Below are 23,842 nucleotides of genomic sequence, written 5' to 3'. Positions count from 1 at the left end.
AGGATTTAGAGTATACCTTTTCTGAGAATTCACATATGTCTTTGGGGATGTGTATGTGTGTATGTTTGAACTAGTAGGTAACCAATGGATGACTAGGAAGAATAAGGAGCTGTGTCTACATCTCTCGCCAGTAGAGTTCTTGATGAGGTTTAGCTTGGAGTGCCAGATCCTAGATCCACTGAACATCCCACTAAAGCCCCTCTGTGGTGTTATTCCAGATTGATAAATTCGATCATATAAAAGCTAAAATTGCCAGCAATGCAAATAAAGTCATGAAGTCAAAGTGGGAATAATAAACTAGGAAAAATATTTATAATATATATACAAAGGGCTAATTTTTCAATTACAAAGAGCTCCCAAAATCAAATATCTAAACTTGATACGGACCATTAGAAAGATGGGAAAAGACATGAACAGTCAGATCTCTTAAAAATAAATAGAATTTCAATAAATATATGAAAAAAATGCTCAACCTCATTCATAATTGAAGAAAAGGAAATGAAAGCAACAATGATATCCGTTTTTCATATAACAGACTATCAATGATTAAAAAATTGGATAATCCCCGTTGTTGGTAAGGATATGGAGAAACAGGCACTCTCATATATTGATAGTTGGATTGTAAACTGGTATAGTATTTAGAGGTCAATTTGGCGATATCTATGAAATTTTTAAATTGCTCCAGCAATCTATTGATCCAAATATACAAAGGCTGTGGGGGCCGTAGAGGAATGTTCACTGCAGTGTTATGTATGGTAACAAAAACTCTGAAATAGCCTAAATGTTCATCCATGAACCTGGTTAAATAAATAATGTGTATACATACATTGGAAGTCTATGTACTAACTAAAAGAGCTATATATACGGATATGGCAAAATATTCTGATACAATGTTAAGTTTAAAAAAAGTTGTGAAACAATATTTATGATATCATTTTGTGTGTTTAAATATATATATATAAATATATATATATATATATATATATATATATATATATAGTGCAAAATGAAATGTCTGAAGGGCTACTCACCAAACTGTTAATAGTAGTTCCTCTGAGGGCTGTGATTTGGGGAACTAAGAGAGTAGAGGTGAACTTGTGCTTTTTCCAGTACTTTCTATGCTGTTTGCATTTTTCATAATGAAAACCTATTACTTTTATATTTAAAAAAAGAATAGACTTATAAGAAGCATCTCACCAAGGTAAACAAAGTAGGGAGCAATGATGCTGCCCACTCTGGAGGCCATGGATGTGACCCCCACAGCCATGTTCCTGACCAGGGTTGGGTAGAGCTCTGCAGTGAAGACGTACAGCATGGAGAAGGCAGAGGTGATCCCGAATTTTCCTAACATGGCCAGACCAATGGACAAGAAGTTGTAATCTGGAAAAGAGATCCAGTGTAAACAGAGGTGCTTTTAGAAGTGATACTTTCTTAACAGTTGCTTGAATTGTCCTTTTTGCTTGTATAGGAATGTTTTATAATCTAAAGATATTCCCCAAATTATACAGTCTCTTCAAAGCCTTACTAATTGGACATGGACAAAGATGGAGCGTGAAAGGTTGCTTTGAGCTTCGCTCTTCTGTTATTCTAGATCATTTATGCATTCTGTGACCTTGTCCACCTTTATTTATTACAACAGTTTCATAGTCAGTTGTTAGCATGTTAATACAGTTAAGTTTAATCTTTGAAGAGAAGGACCAATCATTTTTATCCTGTTTATTATTATTAAGAAATATATATTTCTATGCATAGTACTATATATCAAAAATCTGTTGACTTAACATTTTAACAATATGAGAAAGTTAGACATAAGGGGAAAAGAGAAGCATATATCTTTTCATGTGCTCTCTAACTACTTAAAGATTACAGACCATAAAAATCACTGAATTTATACTGGAACTGGTATGTACTACCAACTCTAACACTTGAATATACACATCAGAGAGAAGGTTTGAAAATACCAAGAAAGTACCAAGAAATTGGGAATTGGGATTATGACTCAGAAAGAGGTTTGAGGGTTTAGGTGAATGTTTCTGTGAAGGGGATGACTGGGAGCATTACTCTTCCTTCTCAGGTGGTGATTTCTGATTCTCTAAGGTTAACTCTTAACTATTTGAAGGGAGTAATTTTGAACATGGGAAATCACAGAGTTAGTTATCACTTGTATAACTGACTTAAGAATGACTTATGATGTAAAGGCTACATAAATAGGGAACAGGGACTAATAATTAGCCCTGTCAAGGTGTGGATCTTTTCTGGTAAGCTGTTAATATTGGATAACTTCTTACCTGCAGGCACCAGCTGAATTAAGAGAAGCACACCTCCTCCCAAGAACAGTACTCCAGATATGACATAACGCCTGGGTAGGGTTCGAAGTAGCAGCCAGGCTGTAATGTAAGCTGGAACTTCAATCAAGGCAGAGAAGAAACAGTTCAGGTAGGCATCTCCATGTAAATTAGGAGTGTTGAGAGACAGAGCAAAGTAACCTACTGAGGTGACCATCCTGAAAGACAAAAGACAAAAATGACAAAAGGATGGCTTGAGTCTCTTTACAATTTCATGATGGTCAGGAAATTGTCTAGATGTTGCTGTCTTACAAATAGCCACATATGGCTATTTAAAAGTAAATAAATTAGGGATTTCCCTGGTGGCCCAGTGGTTAAGACCCTGTGCTCTCAATGCAGGGGGCCAGGGTTCAATCCCTAGTCAGGGAACTAGATCCCGAATGCTGCAGCTAAGAGCCCTCATGCCGCAACTAAGAGCCCACATGCCGCAACTAAAGATCCCGCACACAGCAACAAAGATCCCGCGTGCTGCAACTAAGACCCAGCGTGGCCAAAAAAAAAAAAAAAAAAAGAAAAAGTAAATAAATTAAAATTAAATAAAATTTAAAATTTTGTCCCTCACTTTGGCACTAGCCACACTTCAATTGTTTAGTGGCCACATGCAGCTAGTGGCTACTATAAGGGACAAAAAAGATATAAAACATTTTCATCATTGCAGAAAGTTCTATTGGACAGCACTAGTCTAGATATACCAATATTCAAGAATACTATCCTAATCTAGTTAATTTCAAGTTTCAATAGGAGAGTTTGTATATTCTCATTCCTTCAGAGCTATTATTTGAAGAAAGAATGTCAGTCACATCAGTGAACATAAAATCCATATGTCATTTCCCCCGCCAAAGAATAAGAAGGAGAAGGAGAGGAAGGCAAAGGGGAGGGGGAGGAGGAGGAGGAGAAGAAGAAATATAGGTAATACTGTGGGATCCACTAATAGTAAATTCCAATTGATTTAGTAAAACTCACTTTAGTAGGGAAGAAAGTGAAAGTCCCATAAAAGGTATCACAGAGTGCACACTGCATATCCTGTCATTATAGTTAACGTCCACATAAAAGTTTCTCTGTGGAAAAAACACTACACTATGCAAACCTCCCTGTGCAGAAATGCACTTATTATCAACATGACTGAAAAGCAGAGGACACCTGAAAAATGTTTTCAGGAACAATGTCGGATCTTTTTACACATACTCTACTAAGTTGGGTAGCACAAGGGCTAATCCAAAACAAAACAAAAAATGAAACTTTATTGCTCTGGGATCTTAGTGATTTTCCACATTTGGTAATAAGAGCAGCTTAGATAAAATTAGTGATTAGTTTATTATTGGCTCAGTAGTGCCACTGCTCAAGGTACATTTGCATCAGTGATACCTGATGACATGTAAGAACTAAGGAGATCTACTGTGATGAAAGCCACATGCCCAGGACACACTTGCTTAATTCAGGGGCATAAACTCTGTCATTGATGACTTCTAATTGCAATACAAGATGGCTCTAAAATTAGACTAGCTGCAGCAGGAGGCTACTAGTTCTTTTTTTTTTTTTTAATGCTATGTAATCTTTTTTTTTTTAAATAGATCTTTACTGGAGTATAACTGCTTCACAATACTGTGTTAGTTTCTGTTGTACAACAAAGTGAATCAGCCATATGCATACATATATCCCCATATCCCCTCTCTCTTGAGCCTCCCTCCCACCCTCCCTGTCCCACCCCTCTAGGTCATCGCAAAGCACGGAGCTGATCTCCCTGTGCTATGCAGCTGCTTCCCACTAGCTATATATTTTACATTTGGTAGTGTATATATGTTGATGCTACTCTCACTTCTCCCCAGCTTCCCCCTCCCCACCCCATGTCCTTAAGTCCATTCTCCATGTCTATATCGTTATTCCTGCCCTGCCATTAGGTTCATCAGTACCATTTTTTTTTTAGATTCCATACATATGTGTTATCATACGGTATTCATTTTTCTCTTTCTGACTTACTTCACTCTGTACGACAGACTCTATGTCCATCCACCTCACTACAAATAACTCAATTTCGTTTCTTTTTATGGCTGAGTAATATTCCACTGTATATATGTGCCACATCTTCTTTATCCATTCATCCAATGATGGACACTTAGGTTGGTTCCATGTCCTGGCTATTGTAAATAGTGCTGCAATGAACATTGTGGTGCATGTCTCTTTTTGAATTATGGTTTTCTCAGGGTATATGCCCAGTAGTGGGATTGCTGGGTCATGTGGTAGTTCTATTTTTAGATTTTTACGGACCCTCCATACTATTCTCCATAGTGGTTGTATCACTTTACATTCCCACCAACAGTGCAGGAGGGTTCCCTTTTCACCACACCCTTTCCAGCATTTATTGTTTCTAGATTTTTTGATGACGGCCATTCTGACTGGTGTGAGGTGATAACTCATTGCACTTTTGATTTGCATTTCTCTAATAATTAGTGATGTTGAGCATCTTTTCACGTGCCTCTTGGCCATCTGTATGTCTTCTTTGGTGACATGTCTATTTAGGTTTTCTGCTCATTTTTGGATTGGGTTGTTTGTTTTTTTGATATTGAGCTCCATAAGCTGTTTGTATATATTGGAGGTTAATCCTTTGTCTGTCATTTAATTTGCAAATATTTTCTCCCATTCTGAGGGTTGTCTTTTCATCTTGTTTATGGTTTCCTTTGCTGTGCAAAAGCTTTTAAGTTTCATTAGGTCCCATCTGTTTATTTTTGTTTTTCATTCCATTACTCTAGGAGGTGGGTCAAAAAAGATCTTGCTGTGGTTTATGTCAAAGAGTGTTTTTCCTATGTTTTCCACTAAGGGTTTTATAGTTTCTGGTCTTACATTTAGGTCTTTAATCCATTTGGAGTTTATTTTTGTGTATGGCGTTAGGTAGTGTTCTAATTTCATTCTTTTACTGTAGTTGTCCAGTTTTCCCAGCACCACTTATTGAAGAGGCTGTCTTTTCTACATTTTATGTTCTTGCTGCCTTTGTTGTAAATTAGGTGACCATATGTGCATGGGTTTATCTCTGGGCTTTCTATCCTGTACCATTGATCTATATTTCTGTTTTTGTGCCAGTACCATACTGCCTTGATTACTGTAGCTTTGTAGTATAGTTTGAAGTCAGGGAGCCTGATTCCTCCAGCTCTGTTTTTCTTTCTCAAGATTGCTTTGGCTTTTCAGGGTCTTTTGTGTTTCCATACGAATTGTAAAATTTTTGCTCTAATTCTGTGAAGAATGCCATTGGTAGTTTGATAGGGATTGCATTGAATCTGTAGATTGCTTTGGGTAGCATAGTCATTTTCATAATATTGATTCTTCCAATCCAAGAACATGGTATATTTCTCCATCTGTTTATGTCATCTTTGATTTCTTTCATCAGAGTTTTATAGTTTTCTAAGTACAAGTCTTTCGCCTCCTTAGGCAGGTTTATTCCTAGGTATTTTATTATTTTTGTTGTGATGGTAAATGGGATTGTTTCCTTAATTTCTCTTTCTCTTTCTGATTTTTCATTGTTAGTATATAGGAATGCCAGAGATTTCTGTGCATTAATTTTGCATCCTGCAACCTTACCAAATTCATTGATTAGCTCTAGTAGTTTTCTGGTGGCATCTTTAGGATTTTCTATGTATAGTATCATGTCATCTGCAAACAGTGACAGTTTTACTTTTTCTTTTCCAATTTGTATTCCTTTTATTTCTTTTTCTTCTCTGATTGCCACGGCTAGGACTTCCAAAACCACGTTGAATAAGAGTAGTGAGAGTGGACATCCTTGTCTTGTTCCTGATCTTAGTGGAAATGCTTTCAATTTTTCACCATGGAGTATGATGTTTGCTGTCGGTTTGACATATGTGGCCTTTATTATGTTGAGGTAGTTTCCCTCTATGCCCATTTTCTGGAGAGTTTTTATCATAAATCGGTGTTGAATTTTGTCAAAAGCTTTTTCTGCATCTGTTGAGATGATCATATGGTTTTTACTCCTTAATTTGTTGATATGGTGTATCACATTGATTGATTTGCATATATTGAAGAATCCTTGCATCCCTGGGACAAATCCCACTTGATCATGGTGTATGATCCTTTTAATATGTTGTTGGATTCTGTTTGCTAGTATTTTGTTCAGGATTTTTGCATCTATGTTCATCAGTGATATTGGTGTATAATTTTCTTTTTTTGTGATATATTTTTCTGGTTTTGGTATCAGGGTATGGTGGCTTCGTAGAATGAATTTGGGAGTGTTCCTCCCTCTGCAATTTTTTGGAAGAGATTGAGAAGGATCAGTGTTAGCTCTTCTCTAAATGTTTAATACAATTCGCCTGTGAAGCCATCTGGCCCTGGACTTTTGTTTGTTCGAAGACTTTTAATTATAGTTTCAATTTAATTACTTGTGATAGGTCTGTGTATATTTTCTAATTTTTCCTGGTTCAGTCTTGGAAAATTGTATCTTTCCAAGAATTTGTCCATTTCTTTGTGGTTGTCCATTTTATTGGCATATAGTTGTTTGTAGTAGTCTCTTATAATTCTTTGTGCTTCTGTGGTTTCAGTTGTGATTTCTCCTTTTTCATTTCTAATTTTATTGATTTGTGTCCTCTCCCTTTTTTTCTTGATGAGGCTGGCTAGGGGTTTATCAATTTTGTTTATCTTCTCAAAGAACCAGCTTTTAGTTTTATTGATCTTTGCTATTGTTTTCTTCATTTCTATTTCATTTATTTCTGCTGTGATCTTTATGATTTCTTTCCTTCCACTGACTTTGCATTTTCTTTGTTCTTCTTTCTCTAGTTGCTTTAGGTGTAGGGTTAGATTGCTTATTTGAGATTTTTCTTGTTTCTTGAGGTGAGATTGAATTGCTATAAACTTCCCTCTTAGAACTGCTTTTGCTGCGTCCCATAGGTTTTGGGTCGTTGTGTTTTCATTGTCATTTGTTTCTATGTATTTTTTTTTATTTCTTCTTTGATTTCTTCAGTGATCTCTTGGTCATTTAGTAGCGTACTGTTTAGCCTCCATGTATTTGTGTTTTTTACAGTTTTTTTCCTGTAATTGATTTTCAATGTCATAGCATTGTGGTCAGAAAAGATGCTTGATACGATTTCAGTTTTCTTAAATTTTCCAAGGCTTGATTTGTGAGCCAAGATGTGATCTACCCTGGAGAATGTTCCACGTGCACTTGAGAAGAAAGTGTATTCTGCCACTTTTGGGTGGAATGTTCTATAAATATCAATTAAATCTATCTGGTCTATTGTGTCATTTAAAGCTTGTGTTTCCTTATTTATTTTCTGTTTGGATGATCTGTCCATTGGTGTAAATGGGGTGTTAAAGTCCCCTACTATTATTGTGTTACTGTCGATTTCCCCTTTCATGGTTGTTAGCATTTGCCTTATGTATTGAGGTGCTCCTATGTTGGGTGCATAAACATTTATAATTTTTGTATCTTCTTCTTGGATTGATCCATTGATCATTATGTAGTGTCCTTCCTTATCTCTTGTAACAGTCTATTTTAAAGTCTATTTTATCTGATATGAGTATTGCTACTCCAGCTTTCTTTTGATTTCCATTTGCATGGAATATCTTTTTCCATCCCTTCGCTTTCAGCCTTTATGTGTCCCTAGGTCAAGAAGTGGGTCTCTTGTAGACAGCTTGTTTTTGTATCCATTCAGCCAGTCTGTGTCTTTTGGTTGGGGCATTTAATCCATTTACATTCAAGGTTATTATCGATATGTATGTTCCTATTACCATTTTCTTAATTGTTTTGAGTTTGTTGCTTTTTTTTTTTTTTTGCGGTACGCGGGCCTCTCACTGTTGTGGCCTCTCCCATTGCGGAGCACAGGCTCCAGACGCGCAGGCTCAGCGGCCATGGTTCACGGGCCCAGCCGCTCCGCGGCATGTGGGATCTTCCCAGACCGGGGCACAAACCCGCATCCCCTGCATTGGCCGGTGGACTCTCAACCACTGCGCCACCAGGAAAGCCCCTGAGTTTTTTTTTTGTGGGTCTTTTTCTTCACTGTGCTTCCTGCCTAGAGAAGTTTCTTTAGCATTTGTTGTAAAGCTGGTTTGGTGGTGCTGAATTCTCTTAGCTTTTGCTTGTCTGAAAAGCTTTTGATTTCTCCATCGAATCTGAATGAGATCCTTGCCAGATAGAGTAATCCTGGTTGTAGGTTTTTCTCTTTCATCACATTAAGTATATCCTGCCACTCCCTTCTGACCTGCAGTTTCTGCTGAAAAATCAGCTGATAACCTCATGGGGATTCCTTTGTATGTTATTTTTTGGTTTTCCCATGCTGCTTTTAATATATTTTCTTTGAATTTAATTTTTGTTAGTTTGATTAATATGTGTCTTGGTGTGTTTCTCCTAGGGTTTACCCTGTATGGGACTCTCTGTACTTCCTGGACTCGGGTGACTATTTCCTTTCCCATGTTAGGGAAGTTTTCCACTATAATCTCTTCAAATATTTTCTCAGATCCTTTCTTTTTCTCTTCTTCTTCTGGGACCCCTATAATTAGAATGTTGGTGAGTTTAGTGTTGTCCCAGAGGTCTCTGAGATTGTTTTCAATTCTTTTCATTCTTTTTTCTTTATTCTGCTTCTCGGCAGTTACTTCCACCATTTTGTCTTCCAGCTCACTTATTCGTTCTTCTGCCTCAGTTATTCTGCTATTGATTCCTTCTAGTGTATTTTTCATTTCAGTTACTGTGTTGCTCATCTGTTTGTTTGTTCTTTAGTTCTTCTAGATCTTTGTTAAACATTTCTTGTATTTTCTCAATCTGTGCCTCCATTCTATTTCTGAGATTCTGAATCATCTTTACTATCATTACTCTGAATTCTTTTTCAGGTAGATTGCCTATTTCCTCTTCATTTATTTGGTCTTGTAGGTTTTTACCTTGCTCCTTCATCTGTGACATATTTTTTTGCTGTCTCATTTTTTTTCCTTTTTTTTATGACTGGGATTGTGTTCCTGTCTTACTGGTTGTGTGGCCTGAGGCTTCCAACACTGGAGTTTGTAGGCTGTTGGGTAGAGCTGGGTCTTGGTGCTGAGATGAGGACCTCCAGGAGACCTCACTGCAATGAATATACCCTGGGGTCTGAGGTTCTCTGTTTGTCCAGTGGTTCGGACTTGGAGCTCCCACCACAGGAGCTTCGGCCCGACCCCTGGGTCGTGAACCAAGATCCCGCAAGCTGCGTGGTGTGGCAAAAAAAAAAAAAAAAATACAATAACAAAGTAGAAAATAAAATTAGACTAGGAGACTGACAGATATGTTAGAAAAAATATAAAAATAAAAATATAGGTGAAACAACAGCCAGAAGGTAAAACAGAACCATGATATTAAAAAAGAGATGGACCAAAAAAAAAAGGTGGAAAAGGCCTTGGCTGTGGAGGTCAGGGCCTAAGCAGGGGTAAGGTTTGGGCAGTGCGCAGGTCCTATGCTTAGGACCCACAGGGCTGGAAAAGGCCCTGGGGGGCACTGGGGGTGGGGCTTAGGCTCAACAGAGAAGAAGGGGCTCAGGCGTGCCCATCGCCTCTGGTCTCAGAGGGTGGGGGAACCCACCTGGGAGCCCAGCAGGCTTCCTGGGCTCGACTGGGTAGGGCAAATACCCTCTGCTCCTCTCTTGCTTCTCCCATCCTGGAGGGCCCCTTCCACCTGCCTCTCCTGTTCTCTTCCAGCCTCCCTCCTACACCCCCAGGACCAACCCAGCCTGGAGGGGACCTCTGAGAGCATAGGACCTGGCCCGAGAGCTGGGCAGACTTCCCCAGCCCATTCGGCAGGGGAAACGCTGGGTGTGCTCCCCCTGATCCAAGCCCCCGAGGGTCCCTCCAGGCGTGGGAACCTCTCCCCAACTCTGAGCCACCCCTCAGGGGTGCCAGTCCTGTCCGGCCTCCACTTCTCCTTCTCCCGCTCAGTCCTCCCATGTTCTACTGGTGCGCTTGGGGGTTCTTCCCATCTCCTTGGGTGTTGGGGTCCCCCACCACCATCTGGCAGACACTGTAGTTGTGAGGATACGCGAACTCTGCATCCTTCCACACCACCATCTTCTACCTGTTCTGATTACCGTCATTTTTTGTGCTGCCATCATGGGGTAGGCATGTTCTTTTTGTCTTCTTCCTAATTTCTTGGCAGATACATTATTAAATCTTGCCTACAAAGTCAGTTCGTTATTTCTAGGCCTTAAAATCACTCGGTAGATTCCTATGAGCAAGTATAAAAAGCTTGTCAAAACTCCAATGCAGGCAGTGGGGATTCAGGGTGTTCTAACTTCACTGATTAATTGTCAGTATAGCTTCTGGAAGCAGGAGCTGAATTAGCGTCTCAGCTTCAGGCATCAGGGACATCATTAGTTTTAATCTCAGTAACTCTAGGAGGAGCAGGGAACGATTTCCCAGTGGGTCACAGTATTGCAGACCTAAATATTGTTCCCTGTGACATTTTTTTTCAGTATCCAGTTCCATGAATTAAATTGAAGCCTTTCCAAATAACTTAGAATTCTAAAATTTTAATTTTGCCTCAGGAAGACCCAGGCCTTGACCTTATCCCCTGAATTAAAGAAAATCAATTGTATATTTACATTCTGTATGTCGCATTTCCAGATCTCTTATTACTTACCATAGCAGCAAGGACATAATTGTTATTGTGCCAATATTCCGAGTCCTGAACAGGTCCAGAATGAAAACTTTCTCCTGCTTCACGGGGGTTACCTCCTGTTGTTAAAGTAATGCACACAACCATGAAATTGAGAGGTGGTGAGGAAGTATATTTGGCTATGACAATATATTCTTATGCATGTATGTCTCACATCACTTTCAACATGCTCAGAAGTCTGGAATTTGCAGGGAATAAGGGCATCTAAATATATGATGCTTATTATAACGTTTAAAAATGTTTGTGGCCCATTTTAGACAGAAGCCTTTAAAATATATAACATTGGCTTCACTGTCTCTTTATATAAAGCCTGACTGCTAACACAGCCTTGCCTTGACTCATGGGCATCATTATGGGTGACCTTAATCACACTGAGCATTAGGGCCTGTTGAGTGGGTAGCGCCATATAGACCCAAACTGCCTTGAGGTCCATATCTGCTTTTCATACTTGTCCTGTTGTTGTTTCAGTGTCAGAACACACATGGGTTAACTAGGGGACCTTGGGCAAGTTACTATTTATCCTCTATGAGCCTCAGTTTACCTCTCTGTAAAATGGGTATAATAATCAAGAGTTGAGAAGATTAAATGAGATCATATATATAAATCTTAGCATAGTACTTGAACCATGGTAGATGCCCCATACATTTTAACTATTACTATAATTACTGCACCATTGAGGAAAAGATGTGAGCTGTCAGTGGTTGGTGGCAATTTCATACCGCTGTTGATGGGCTTCCTTCCTTTACTTTTAATTTACTGAAGTTAACTTGTCATGTGTTAGGAATCTAGATAATCAAGCTTATTAGAATTGAAACTATCAATACACTATTTACAATAGCCAAGACACGGAGACAACTCAAGTGCCCATTAACAGATGACTGGCTCAAGATGATATGGTATACATGTACAATAGAATACTAGTCATAAGAAAGAATGAAATATTGTCATATGCAGCAACATGGATGGATCTAAAGAATATGACACTTAGTGAAATAAGTCAAACAGAGAAAGACAAATATTATATAACTTATATGTGGAATCAAAAAAATAATACAAATGAATCTACATACAAAACAGAAACAGACTCACAGACATAGAAAACAAACTTATGATTACCAACGGCAAAAGGAAGGAGGGTGGGAGGGATAAATTAGGAGTTATGGGATTAACAGATACAAACTACTATACATGAAATAGGTAAGCAACAAGGATTTACTATATAGCATAGGGAACTACAGTCAATAACTTTTAATAACCTATAGTGAAAAATAATCTGAAAAAAAAATGTATATATAACTGAATCAATTTCCTGTACACCTGAAACTAACACAATATTGTAAATCAACTATGCTTCAATTTAAAAAAAAGAATTGAAACTAAAAAGTTACAGGGCTCTGAGGTGGAGCCTTTCATCTCCTCAGGATAAAGTACAATGACTCTGTGGCCCTATTATGTGTGTTCAGTAAGAGGCTGAGGAAGGAATTTTTACTACAAAGGAAGGAAGAGTGCCAGACCTGCCCTTGTAGCAGGTGCTTCCCAAATATTAGCATCCTTCTTTCCAAAAACAGACACCTCCTCATTCAGCTCACAGCCATGTTACCTTTTTGCTTCTGCACTACGTGGAGTGTACAATTCTAGAACATGCCCCTGGCAGTATAACACTGTTATCCCAACAAAGAAAGCCCCTGCATAAACTACTGGGAACTAGCAGTCCTCCTGGAAGGTTCTGGGAGTGGTACCAGGCACAGACAGGACCTGTGGATCAGGCATCCAGTTATATTGACCAAGGCTGGGAATGGAATTCTTGATCTGAAGAGCAAAGGATTAAGACATATTTGTTCTGGCAGCCCTCTGAGAGCTTGGGCTCATAGCCACTGTAATTAATCTGCCAGCCATCACCAGGGTATCTGTTTCTGTCAGAGGTCGCAAAGGCCAGGAATGGAGGAAGCTCTCAGGGTGGAGCACTGGCGTGCTCGCCACCCTCCAAAGTCCTGGGGTAGGGCAAGCATAAAGACTAAGAAGCATATAGTCTTCTTGAGGTGTCCTGAGCAGTTCCTGACCCTCTGGCCAGGAGTGCCATTGCCCCATCCTCTCCATCCATCTAAGTGTCCTCCCTTGTTTGGACCTGCCTCTTCAGCTCTGAGTCACTCTACTCTCTTTCTCTGCTGGCTCACAGTGTCCACTCCTTGGGGACTTCCTCCTTCATGTCATCACTTACCTTCCATCTAATCCTCTTAACACTCTTGGTTACATTCTATGCTCCTTGTGTCTCTAATTTTTCTTGTTTTCTCTAGGAGCTGACGAGGCATGGCCAAGGACACTGAATCCTCACTGACTGGCAGGAAGCGAATCTGCTTCCACTGAATATCTGCTTTTCCTCGTGGCCTCCTGCCTGCAGGGGTGAATCCTCCAGCCTGTGCTCTCAGGCCTTAAGGTTCTAGACACAACATAGCAAGACTAAAGACATGTACAGCTTCCCCAGCAGAATTTGGTAAGATTCAGAGTACAGTGGGGAGCCCATGGGTGGAATACCCCTCAAACACATTTTTCCCTCTTAATCTGGACATTCAAAAATCACCAGTATGTAGCTGCATCAATGGTGTGGAGCAAGACCAATAAAAAGTTGGAGATAAACTTGCAAAAGGGAAGGGAACTAATATTTAATCAACACTTGCTATATGCTAAGCAGTTTACATATATTATTGTACTTAATTGGTGCACAGCCCTTTGAGGAGGGCTCAGAACTTCATCATCATTGTGTCTCTAAGGCCTTGAACAGTGCCTGGTACATAATAGGCACTCAAAAACCTATTGAATCAAATTAAATTCCATAATCAAGAATGCATAACTGGGGATTCCCTGGTGGTACAGTGGTTAAGAATCGCCTGTCAATGCACGTGACATGGGTTCGAGCCCTGGTCTGGGAAGATCCCACATGCCATGGAGCAACTAAGCGCGTGCGCCACAACTACTGAGCCTGCGCTCTAGAGCCCACAAGCCACAACTACTGAGCCCATGTGCCACAACTACTGAAGCCCGCGTGCCTAGAGCCCGTGCTCTGCAACAAGAGAAGCCACTGCAATGAGAAGCCCATGCACTGCAACGAAGAGCAGCCCCCACTCGCTGCAACTAGAGAAAGCCCGTGTGCAGCAACAAAGACCCAACGCAGCCAAAAACAAACAAATAAATAAATAAATTTTACTTCTTCTTTCAAAGAAGACTTTGAAAGAAAAAGAATGCATAACTGATCTCAGGAGGAAACATGTGCAAATCCTTACCTCCACAGGATTAAAAACCACCACTGGGGCAGCTACATTGTTCATTTTTGCAGCTTTTTGGATGATATCTTCAGCTTCTCTAAATCTTCTCTGGGATATCAGCCACCGGGGAGATTCAGGAATAAACCTAAAATTCATTTGAATGTTTTATAATTTTTCACAGTAGCAAGGTTGATGCTATCAACTGTAAGTTGCCCCCGAATCATTTTTATTTTGTAAAATTCTAGTTTGTCTTTTTAAAGAACATCAAGAGGGAGGCCTCATAAGATTTCCATTATTTGTAGGAATAAATAAAAGCACCTTCAAGTTTCAAAGTTATGATCAAATCAAAAGACAGATCATTAGTTGTACTTAAAGCCAGAGCCACACTATAAGGGGTAACATTAACTGGGTATGTTTAAGCCAGGGCACCTGGAGAACACCATCCACAACTTCATAGCCGGTGTGGCTCATAAAAGAAACACAGTCTAGTATCTTTTCAGTGTGTCTATCCCTAGGAGAATCCCTGGTGCCCAGCTGGTGATGCTCACAAGTGTATTGGGTAAAAGAGGGCATCTGTGTTTCTCAGGCTTTTCCTGCAGTCAGAGGAGGAGGTTAAGTGCACTGACACCTTCCTGTGGGCTGCCGCATGGCTCTCAACAGATTCTCAGCTCAGTGAGTACCCAAACCAGACCACAGCCAATGTGGTCTTATTTTTTTAATGCCTAGAAACATTAAAAAAAATTTTTTTATATTGGAGTATAGTTGATTAACAATGTTGTGTTAGTTAGAAACGTATTTTTTTATTACACAATCTATCCACATTTTTAACTGATGCTCAAACATGGTTGACTTATATTCTTTCCTAATTTTTCTATTTCTATTTATTTTTATTATACTTTAATTTTTCTATTTTTTCCTAATCTTTATTTCTCAGAATTGCTTAGCCAATCTTCTGCCAGCTCTTGTTTTCCTTACTTATTTGTCAGTATTAAGTTATCCTAGAAAATAAATTATATGTAGCAGATATAGTCCTCCTATAATTAATAGGCCCCTCCAAAGCCTCAATAGGAATTATCTCAGAGCAAAACACAACGTATCGAATAGCCAAGCCCCAGCTTCTGTCCCTAGCCTACTACAAGCATATGGGTTGAAAAATGAACCCAGTCTGCATTTTTTGGCATATATCCCTTGGTTGGTCCCTGTAGCAACTGTGATGATGTTAGGCCACTCCGTTTCAGTAATTAGAGCTGTGCTGTCCAAGAGAACTTCCACTGGTGTTCTGTATCTGCGCTACCCAATACAGCAACTGCTAACCACATGTGGTTATTGAGCTGGTGTGACTAGTGTGACTGAAGAAACGAATTTTATATTTTATTTACTTTTAATTAATTTTAATTTAAATCGTTGCATGTGGCTACTGGCAACTGTATTAGTGAAGAATTAGAGGTCTTACCCCACAGCCACTATATACAGCATGGGCACTTCTACTTCTGAGAGGTATCTTTCCCCAACCAGGTTGTTCTTAGAAATATCCTACCTTTCTTACTACAAGCTCAGAGTGCCATCGCCGGTCTCAGGTTCCTAACGTTTAGTCAGCTAGATGTTGCAAAGCTTTCCCCATGTTGCACCTATGGGCTCCTTCCCCACCCACTACACACATAGTCCATTTGTACCTGTGATCACTTACTGCCAAGCCTTTTAAAGGAAATTTGGGACATAAAAAAATCCCCAAACCACCTGCAGTGGCTCCATTTTCAGCCCACTGTACTCAGGATTGCTGCGATCTCTACTTTTGAATTGCCATGGTTTCTTGGTGCATAAAGAATTAAGTCTAGCTGATCATTTCAAGTTAGTGGAGGGCCAAATAAGGTTGTACACTATAGCCTCTCGGTAGATTTTAATTCAAATTGAACAGGGGAAGGGTGTTGCTGGAGAGTCTATAATACATATTAAGTAGGCAGCAGAGGTCACAGTAGCTCAAAGCAATCCCCACATCATCCCAGCCCACCCGGATGGATGGGCATTGCTTCAGGAAGTCCCACCTTCAAGGACAAGATATTCAAAAGAAAGCTATTTTATTTTTATAGGAAAATGGTAAAACTGTTGTTAAACTTTCAGGACAAGCACTTAGCATGTTTGTCCTGGCCCCGGGTTGCCCTCTCTCTGGGGCAGTCCTGTCCCTGGTACAACGTGCCCACAGCTAGGAACACTTACCAACCAGCCCATGGGCAATAGAGGAACAACTCTTCTCAGGGAAAGAGTAAGGCAGCTCCTTGTGGGATGGACCTTCTGTGCTAGAAACTCAAGAGGCTGACCTATCAGAGCTGTTCCTTGCTGTGATATTTGGTTCTGAGGCAAAGATCCAAGCCCCACAAACTAAAATCCCTACTAATCCCTTACGGTCAGTCAGGGCCCTTCTATTTTTGCTCTTTCTCTCTCTCTCTCTGGTAGAATCATACCGTAATAAAGTTGACTATAACATATTTTAAAAGTACTGGTCTCTTATGCCAAAGTGACAACTAGAGCCAAAGAACACAGATTACTAAAATCATTCATTGGAAGAGGCAGAAACTAACCTTTGAATAATCTTGTCTTGTGTCTTGAGAGACTCAAGACAAGACATCTTTTAAAATAAATGCAGTGAGCAGGGGGGTTGTGGAGAGAGGGACAGAGGGTATGATGATGCTAATGATGATGCTGCTACAGCTGGGCTGATTCTCATTCCAGAAACTTGCCCTGCTCTCAGACTGGGTCAGGAAATCGGAAGAGTATCTAACCTCTAACACACTGTCTCTCAAATTCTAGGGAAGTAAGAAAAAAAAGTGTTCTCTCTCCCGCATACACACCCATGCCAAGAATCTGCACTGGTAAATCATAGCAGTCTTAGAAGTCATAAAAGGACAGTAGTTTGGAGTGGTCTAACAAGAGCCATCTGGTCCAACAAGGTCAAGATGTACTACCTGTCAGCCTCTACAGCTGCCTAACAGTTGCAGCAAGATGAAGGCCCTTCTAGGAAACTTCCTCAGGCAGTGTGTCCACAGGACAGGGCAACCACGAGGGCTAGTCTAACCTCTGAGCTCTAAAAAATGATCAGAGAAACTTTCATTGTGTGTGAGCCGGTAGAGATAAACCAGTTCAGTAAAACCAGTCACTGCTGGGAGATTTGATGTTGACCTCATGAAACCAAACCAGGACTAATTAATGAGAGAGAGAGAGATAGATAGATAGAGAGAGAGAGAGAGAGAGACCACCAGACCCAATAATGGGAAAAATCCCCTTTCCTTTTGCTTAAATATGGAAAAATCAAAGAAATGGGGAATCCCTCCCCCAAAAGGGTATGGCTGCAACCTTATTCCATCATTCTTAATTTGTTCTCTCACTTAAAATCTTCCCCATAGCCATACTGGGTGAAACTGGGGCCAGTGTCTCAACACTTTGTTATTCCCACACTGACGTGCCAAAATTTGGTTGAAGGGTAGTGGGAGGAGAGAAGAGAACATTTTCTCTAACAACTCATTAAACAGAAGGAGTTCTCTCGCCCTTCAAGACAAAGCAGATAAACAGTGACATCTCAGACGCTAATCATCACGCGACAGGGAAGTTTGAGGAAGTTACATTAGTTGTAGCCATGAGGAGAACAAGATTTCCTAGCGAGAGAAAAGTGTCAGAAGAGCAGGGGGGCAGAGTTAAAAATAACAAAATCCAACAGACCATCTCCACAAACAATCACCACCAGTAACAGATAAGCGGGCGGCGGGGGGGGGGGGGGGGAGCCTCAGGGGGACCGGGTTTCCTGAGAATGGTGCTTTGTGGGATGGTGGGGAATCAAACCCCAGCACATAGGCCCACCCCAAAGAGCCAAACGGTCTCTGGGCTTCGAGGCCCCAGCCCGTTCCAGTGAGATCAGCAAGCCCACGCCATGGTCAGCCCCAGGCTCTGGGCTCCAGGCTGCTGGCTTGCAGCGGGGGGCTGTCTGGGACGGAGCCACACTCACCACCACAGCGGGAAGCACAGCACCCCCGGCACCGTCAGCGCCAGCAGAAGCATCCGCCAGTCTCTGATGAAGTAAGCAAACAGCGGCAGCAGCATGTAGCCAACTGCAAAAAATGTGCACACGCCTAACGTAGAGAATATAATACGAACTGACTTGCCAAGAATTTCTGTTCCTGTTCAAAACAAGGGAGGAGTATTAGCATTTTAACTCACTTTAATATTTGCTTTTTACATCATTACCTGACAGTTAGAGTTTAAAACATAACCACTTAGAAAAGGGAAAAGGTGTTTGCCTCATGGCCCAGAGCAGGAGCGGTCAGGGTGGAGGAAGGTGGGACGTGACCCAAGACTTACCACCTCATAGAAGGATGAGTTTTCATGAGATTTTAAAGGAGCCACAGATTTTGTTTTTAAAGGCTTCCTCATGTCATAGGAACATCACTCCCAGCCCTAAGAGGTAACCTCTTCTGAGGATGCCACATTTCCAAAGTAAGAGCCCCAGGGTAAGGAGCAGAAAGGGTGTCCCAGGAGACCGGGGTTGGGGGGGTGGGGGGACTCTTCTGAGGGCGAGTGGATTATGGGGCATTCAGCCTTTCCCACAATTCTCCACTGTAAATAAGCAGACAGGGTCTCTCGGAAACAGTGGAGAGTTCGGTTACTGAGTTGTGTTAGGACACCCTTAACCGCCCTTGAGCCCTGAGAAATGATAAAGAGGATCCAGCTGGCTCTGGAGGTGCACAGAGCAGGGCCCCAGCACCCAGAACTGAATTCTGCTGCAGCTACACTGTGCCCAGGGCTCAGCCCCAGGCAGTCACAGTCCATACAGCCCAATGAAAGACAAGAAGAAGCTGCTCTTCCCGCCTGGTAGGCGGCAGCCCTGGAGCTGTCCACACACAGAAGGAGCTCACAGAGCTTTCCCAGAACACCACAAAGGTCCAAGACTACTTGGCATCCGGCCCTGTTCTGGGAAAGGCTCCTGCTCTGCTCAGCACCACACTGGATCGCTCAGCCCCACTTCTTCCAGAGATGTTGCCTGCTCCTTGGAGTGCTTGATTTGAGACAGGGAGTCCAAGAACAAGCTCCTTCTGTTGTCACAAAACTCCAGGCCCTTTACCCAGAGTTCACTCTTGGTCTTCTGCCCCAGGGCGGAGATCTGGCCAAAGGCAACAGCTCCGTCTTTTGTTTGAGATCTGCCCACCACTACCGAGAAGCAGCCCAGAAATTACAAAATAGATCATTCGAAGGTCATTCAGGCTTGGCTTTCAAGAGAGAGTTTTTCAATCGTGTTTAGATGCCCTGAACCCAGGCTAAGGAATTAAGGGCTAATTCCAGAGAAGCAGTAAAATTACTACTTCTGTTGGTTTTCCTTTCTCACCTCCTACCTGTTCCTGTCCTCACCTCTCTTCTTCTTCTTCTTCACTCAGCATAACTGAAGATGTACCTCAGTGGTTCCCTCTTGAACAGCCATTTCTAAAAGCCAGACTGATAGAAATGGCCAGGATTGTGTACCCCTCACAACCTGGACTGCAGACAACAGCCCTAACCACCCAGGGCATTTCTCAGCCTCTAAGCTCACTTCCAGGAATAGGGCCAGACTTCTTTCAGGATCGTGACTATTGTTTCCAGATCTTTTCTTACCTCATTAATGACCTTCCTACCACTCCATAAGAAGACTCACCATGCCATGGTTTCTAAACACTTCGGCTGTGATTATTATGACATGAGAATGAATAGGGGGTGATTTATTCCTAAGCAGAAATCCAGAGGTGAAGCAGCAGAGGATGTGACTGTGGAAAAGAGAAAGTGCCCAGGACCAAGTGAGAATCTTGTAGACTCATGAGACCAAGGGAGCTCCCTCACACTTCCATGACCCTGATGAGAGAAGAGAGAGAAGTTACACCACTGGATTCTTGGATAATCTCCCCCTCTAAGCTTGGATCTCAGGCCAGAACAGAGTTGTTCTAACTTTGCAGAGTACCCATGGGGGACAGAAGCTTCATAAATCTACCCCCCTGCCTTTCTGTGGAGCAACACAGATGGCACAAACCTGAATAGTTCCTTGTTAGCACGACTTCCTGCTCACTGACCTTTCAGACAATCACCCTGCCTTGAACACCATCATCATCATCTTCATCATCATCTTCATAGCTAGCAGTGTTTTGAGTAGGCACTTCGAGCCAGGTTCCAGACTGAGTGTTTACATATATTATCTCTTTGAATCTTCACAACAATTATATAAGAACTAATATTACTTCTATTTTATACATTATCAGCTGAGACTTAAAGAGTTGAAGAAAATTGCCTAAATTCACACATATGTACTAAGTGGGACAGCCAGGTTTTAAGCCTGATCAGTTTGACCTGTGGATACTGTCCAGGAAAAAAAATTACCTGGGAGCAAAGCCTTGGCCCTGTCAAGCAGTCCTTCAACTGAGGTCCTAGTGGAGACGTGTGGGAGATGGGTGAGGCCACACCTGCCTTTTAGAAGTTAGGATTTGTGTTTTCCCCACCTGGGCTGGTTTTTGAACTCACTAGAGGCCAACCAGCCCCCTCTGAGGGACACTGGGAGAGGAGTCCTGTTTCCTGCAGACGTTTCACGGCCTGCAGGTGCCAGAAACTCCATGTGTTCAGCTGGCAGTGAGATAGGTGACTGGTGACTTCTGGCTCCGCTGACTGGGGATCCTTGTCCTGGCCTCCTTTACCGCCTAGGTTTTTACTCCTAGGACAAAGCCCACTTGGTCTTGGTCTGGTTGGGCCTCTGAGTACCACTTGGGAGTGAGACTCTAACATCTAAGCCAAAGAGGCATTTCTTGGCCAGGAGTGTTTGCCCACTGCCCGTCACCGCCACCAGAATCTGAGCACTTTCTCCAAGAGGGAGTGACTCAGAGAGTGCCAGGCTTACTACCATGTTGATCAGGGCCCTTCTGTGGCAGTCAGCCCAGGAACCACTGGATCCATTTCACTTGGAGGCAGGGCCTGCCACTCCATGAATGACAAACAGAGGTCTGCAGACCCCAGCTCAAGAAACAAGACTGTGGTGCGGTTGCCAGGATATGGGGTAGGACCCAAGGGCCCTAGGATAGGAGTGGCCTCCATTAGTCATGTGCAGAGCCTGGGCTCCTTGATGCTCATTTGCTACTAGAGTGACTTTGATAAGTCCTACTTCATGGAGCTATTGTTATGAGGCCTGAGATAATGTAGGTAAAGGGCCTAGTCAAGTGTCTGGCATGTGGTAGGTACTCAGGAATAATTAATTCTTTCATCCTGCTCAAACAGTTGACATGTGCCAGATGTCAGGGGAATGTTAGAAAGTACAGTGCCTTTGACCAAGAGACCCAGTGGAAGACAGCAGAAGCCCTCTTTGCTCCCCGGAAAATACTCCGAATTCTCATCAAAACAGCAGATATTCCCTTGCTTCCTCTCTCTCCTCTACAAACTTTCACAGATCATTCTAGTTAAAAGTAACCTTTCCTATTTCTGCATATACCCAGAAAATTTATAGGAGCTCCTCCCAACACTCCTAGGCCATGACCCACGTTCTCTATAACAACTGCAATGGCTGCCTCTGTCGACCAGATGTGAGCCCCTTGACGACAGACAGGAGCGAGTCCTTCCTCCTCCCTGGGTCCCCCCGGTTCTTCCCTCACACAGTTCAGTGCAAACAAGGGCTGCCAGCAAATTTCAGCATCTTTTTAATGTATTTATATCCCACCTCATCCCTTGAAGGTTTTGAGGTAGCTTATAATTTGAATAAAATAAAATAATGGTAACGTTAAAGTAAAATACAAAGAAAGGTGAAAAGTTATGCCTTGGAGAAAAGAACAAAAATATGTAATGAATGGATCACTTTGGCAAACGGTCTGGCAGTTCCTTAAATGGTAAAACATAAAATTCCCACCTGACCCAGCAAGTCCACTCCTAGGTACATACCCAAGAGAACTGAAAACAGATCCACAAAAAACTTGTACTCAAATGTTGATAGCAACATTCTCCAAATTGGTCAGAGAGTGGAAACAACCCAGTTGTCCATCAGCTGATGAAGAGATGAACAAAATGTGGCATCTCCATACAATGGAATACTGAGTCATGCTACAACATGGACCAACCTTGAAAACATTAAGTGAAGGAAGTCAGTCACAAAGGCCACATATTGTATGATTCCGTTTATCAGAAACATCCAGAATTGACAAATCCACACAGACAGGAAGTAGATTAGTGGTTGCCAGGGCCTGGGGAGAGAGGAGTGTGGGGGAGTGACTGCTAATGGCAGGTGGTGACAATGTTCTGGAGTTAGGTAGAGTTGATGATTGTACAACTTTGTGAATACACTGATAACCACTGAATTATACACCTTTAAAGAGTTAACATTATGGTATGCAAACGATATCTCCATTAAAAAACTGTGTGGCTGATAAAGGCTGCATAGTTGATACAGCCTGAGCTTCTGGGTAGCCAATGTTATAAAGGAAGATGCCATCAGTTATGTACTTATCAAAAGGAAGAATACATTTAGACCTCAAAGGAAGCAGAACTTTAAATAGTTCAGCATGCTGGAACAAATATTGCAGAGGAGGTTGATGTTAGGAGTACTGGGAAAATACGGAATTAATGGATCAGTCAAGACAGGAGACAAAATAAATTCAAGCAGCTGGTTATGAGAGATAAAGGAGGATGCCGCTGGCATTTCACCCAGAGGCTGTGGACAGGTCAAAGGCGTTATTTCTGGGAAACAGTAGGAGATTGTGAGGGGGGAGCTAGACTGTGGGTAGGGCCAGTGTCCTTGGTCCTGAGTGGTCACTTCCTCCTGAACAAGCATCATTCTGGCAGCTCCCTCACTTCCAGGTGTATCCACGTTCTGTTCCTTTAAGTAGCACCGTTCCTTCCTTTCTTTTTCTTGTCTCCTGTGACTCTGGCGGGCTTTATAATTGTTAAAAAGCAGAGCAAGGAGAGGATCCATTTTTGCATTGCTTTGAGAGTGGGAGTAATTCAGCTTCCTGAATTAATGTGAAGAATCCTAAAACGGGAGATTATCATCACAGGCTCTTGCCAACCCTTCCCTAGAGCCAGAGGGCAAAAGGGAAGGCCCAGACAGAACGCAGACCGGATCCTAAGCTTAGGTTTCTTTTAGTTAAATAAAACCCAGAATTTGACTATGCTAGTCCCGGAACACCAGAGAGCGCTGCTGCACTGCCAGAAGTCAGCCTCCGCCGAGTCTGCCCCCCCCCCCCCACCCTACCCCAGGCGCTGACGAGCGAGTCTGCCTGCTCCAGGGGGCAGGTTGGTTCTCAGCGACACTCTGAAACGTTCAGGCCTGAGAACCCAGTATAAAGAGGCTCATACCAGTGCACAAAAGTCAGCAGTTTCCTGCAGAGCACAGTAGAGTAACACTATAGCCAGGGAGGCTCCCAGAGCACCCTACCACAGCCCTGGACCAGGCTGATGGGGAGCCTGCTACACCCAGCGTCCCACCCACTGATTTCTGGCTTGTACATCTAGGTTCTGACTGATCTTACAGATCTTACTTTCCCCTTGGCCTTCTCACTCGTCTCATCATGGGGAGCAGGAAGGGAAGTTGGTTGTAGTGTCAAGGTCAGCTGGGCAGGGACTTTCTTGCAGGA

At 42.0% G+C, this 23,842-nt stretch overlaps 1 protein-coding gene across 3 annotated transcripts in view; it reads right to left on the bottom strand.

Moving 5' to 3' along the window:
* The window catches only part of SLC22A4 (solute carrier family 22 member 4), a 49,517-nt gene that overhangs the window by 5,915 nt on the left and 19,760 nt on the right, over positions 1-23,842 (bottom strand). The window contains exons 4-8 of one of the 3 annotated variants that reach the window (XM_033853152.2): positions 18,226-18,397; positions 14,250-14,376; positions 10,936-11,030; positions 2,289-2,503; positions 1,198-1,380 (exon numbers count right to left, since the gene is read on the bottom strand). In XM_033853152.2, the coding sequence (XP_033709043.1) occupies positions 1,198-1,380; positions 2,289-2,503; positions 10,936-11,030; positions 14,250-14,376; positions 18,226-18,397 (792 nt within the window). The remainder of the gene's footprint in view (positions 1-1,197; positions 1,381-2,288; positions 2,504-10,935; positions 11,031-14,249; positions 14,377-18,225; positions 18,398-23,842) is intronic. The other 2 variants (XM_073802505.1, XM_073802506.1) reach the window with 2 other exon arrangements.

This window comes from Tursiops truncatus, chromosome 3 (assembly GCF_011762595.2).
Source record: "Tursiops truncatus isolate mTurTru1 chromosome 3, mTurTru1.mat.Y, whole genome shotgun sequence".
Taxonomy (NCBI): Eukaryota; Metazoa; Chordata; class Mammalia; order Artiodactyla; family Delphinidae; genus Tursiops; species Tursiops truncatus.
The sequence above is the reverse complement of the archived record's forward strand: the minus strand, read 5'-3'. Positions and strand labels throughout refer to the sequence as shown.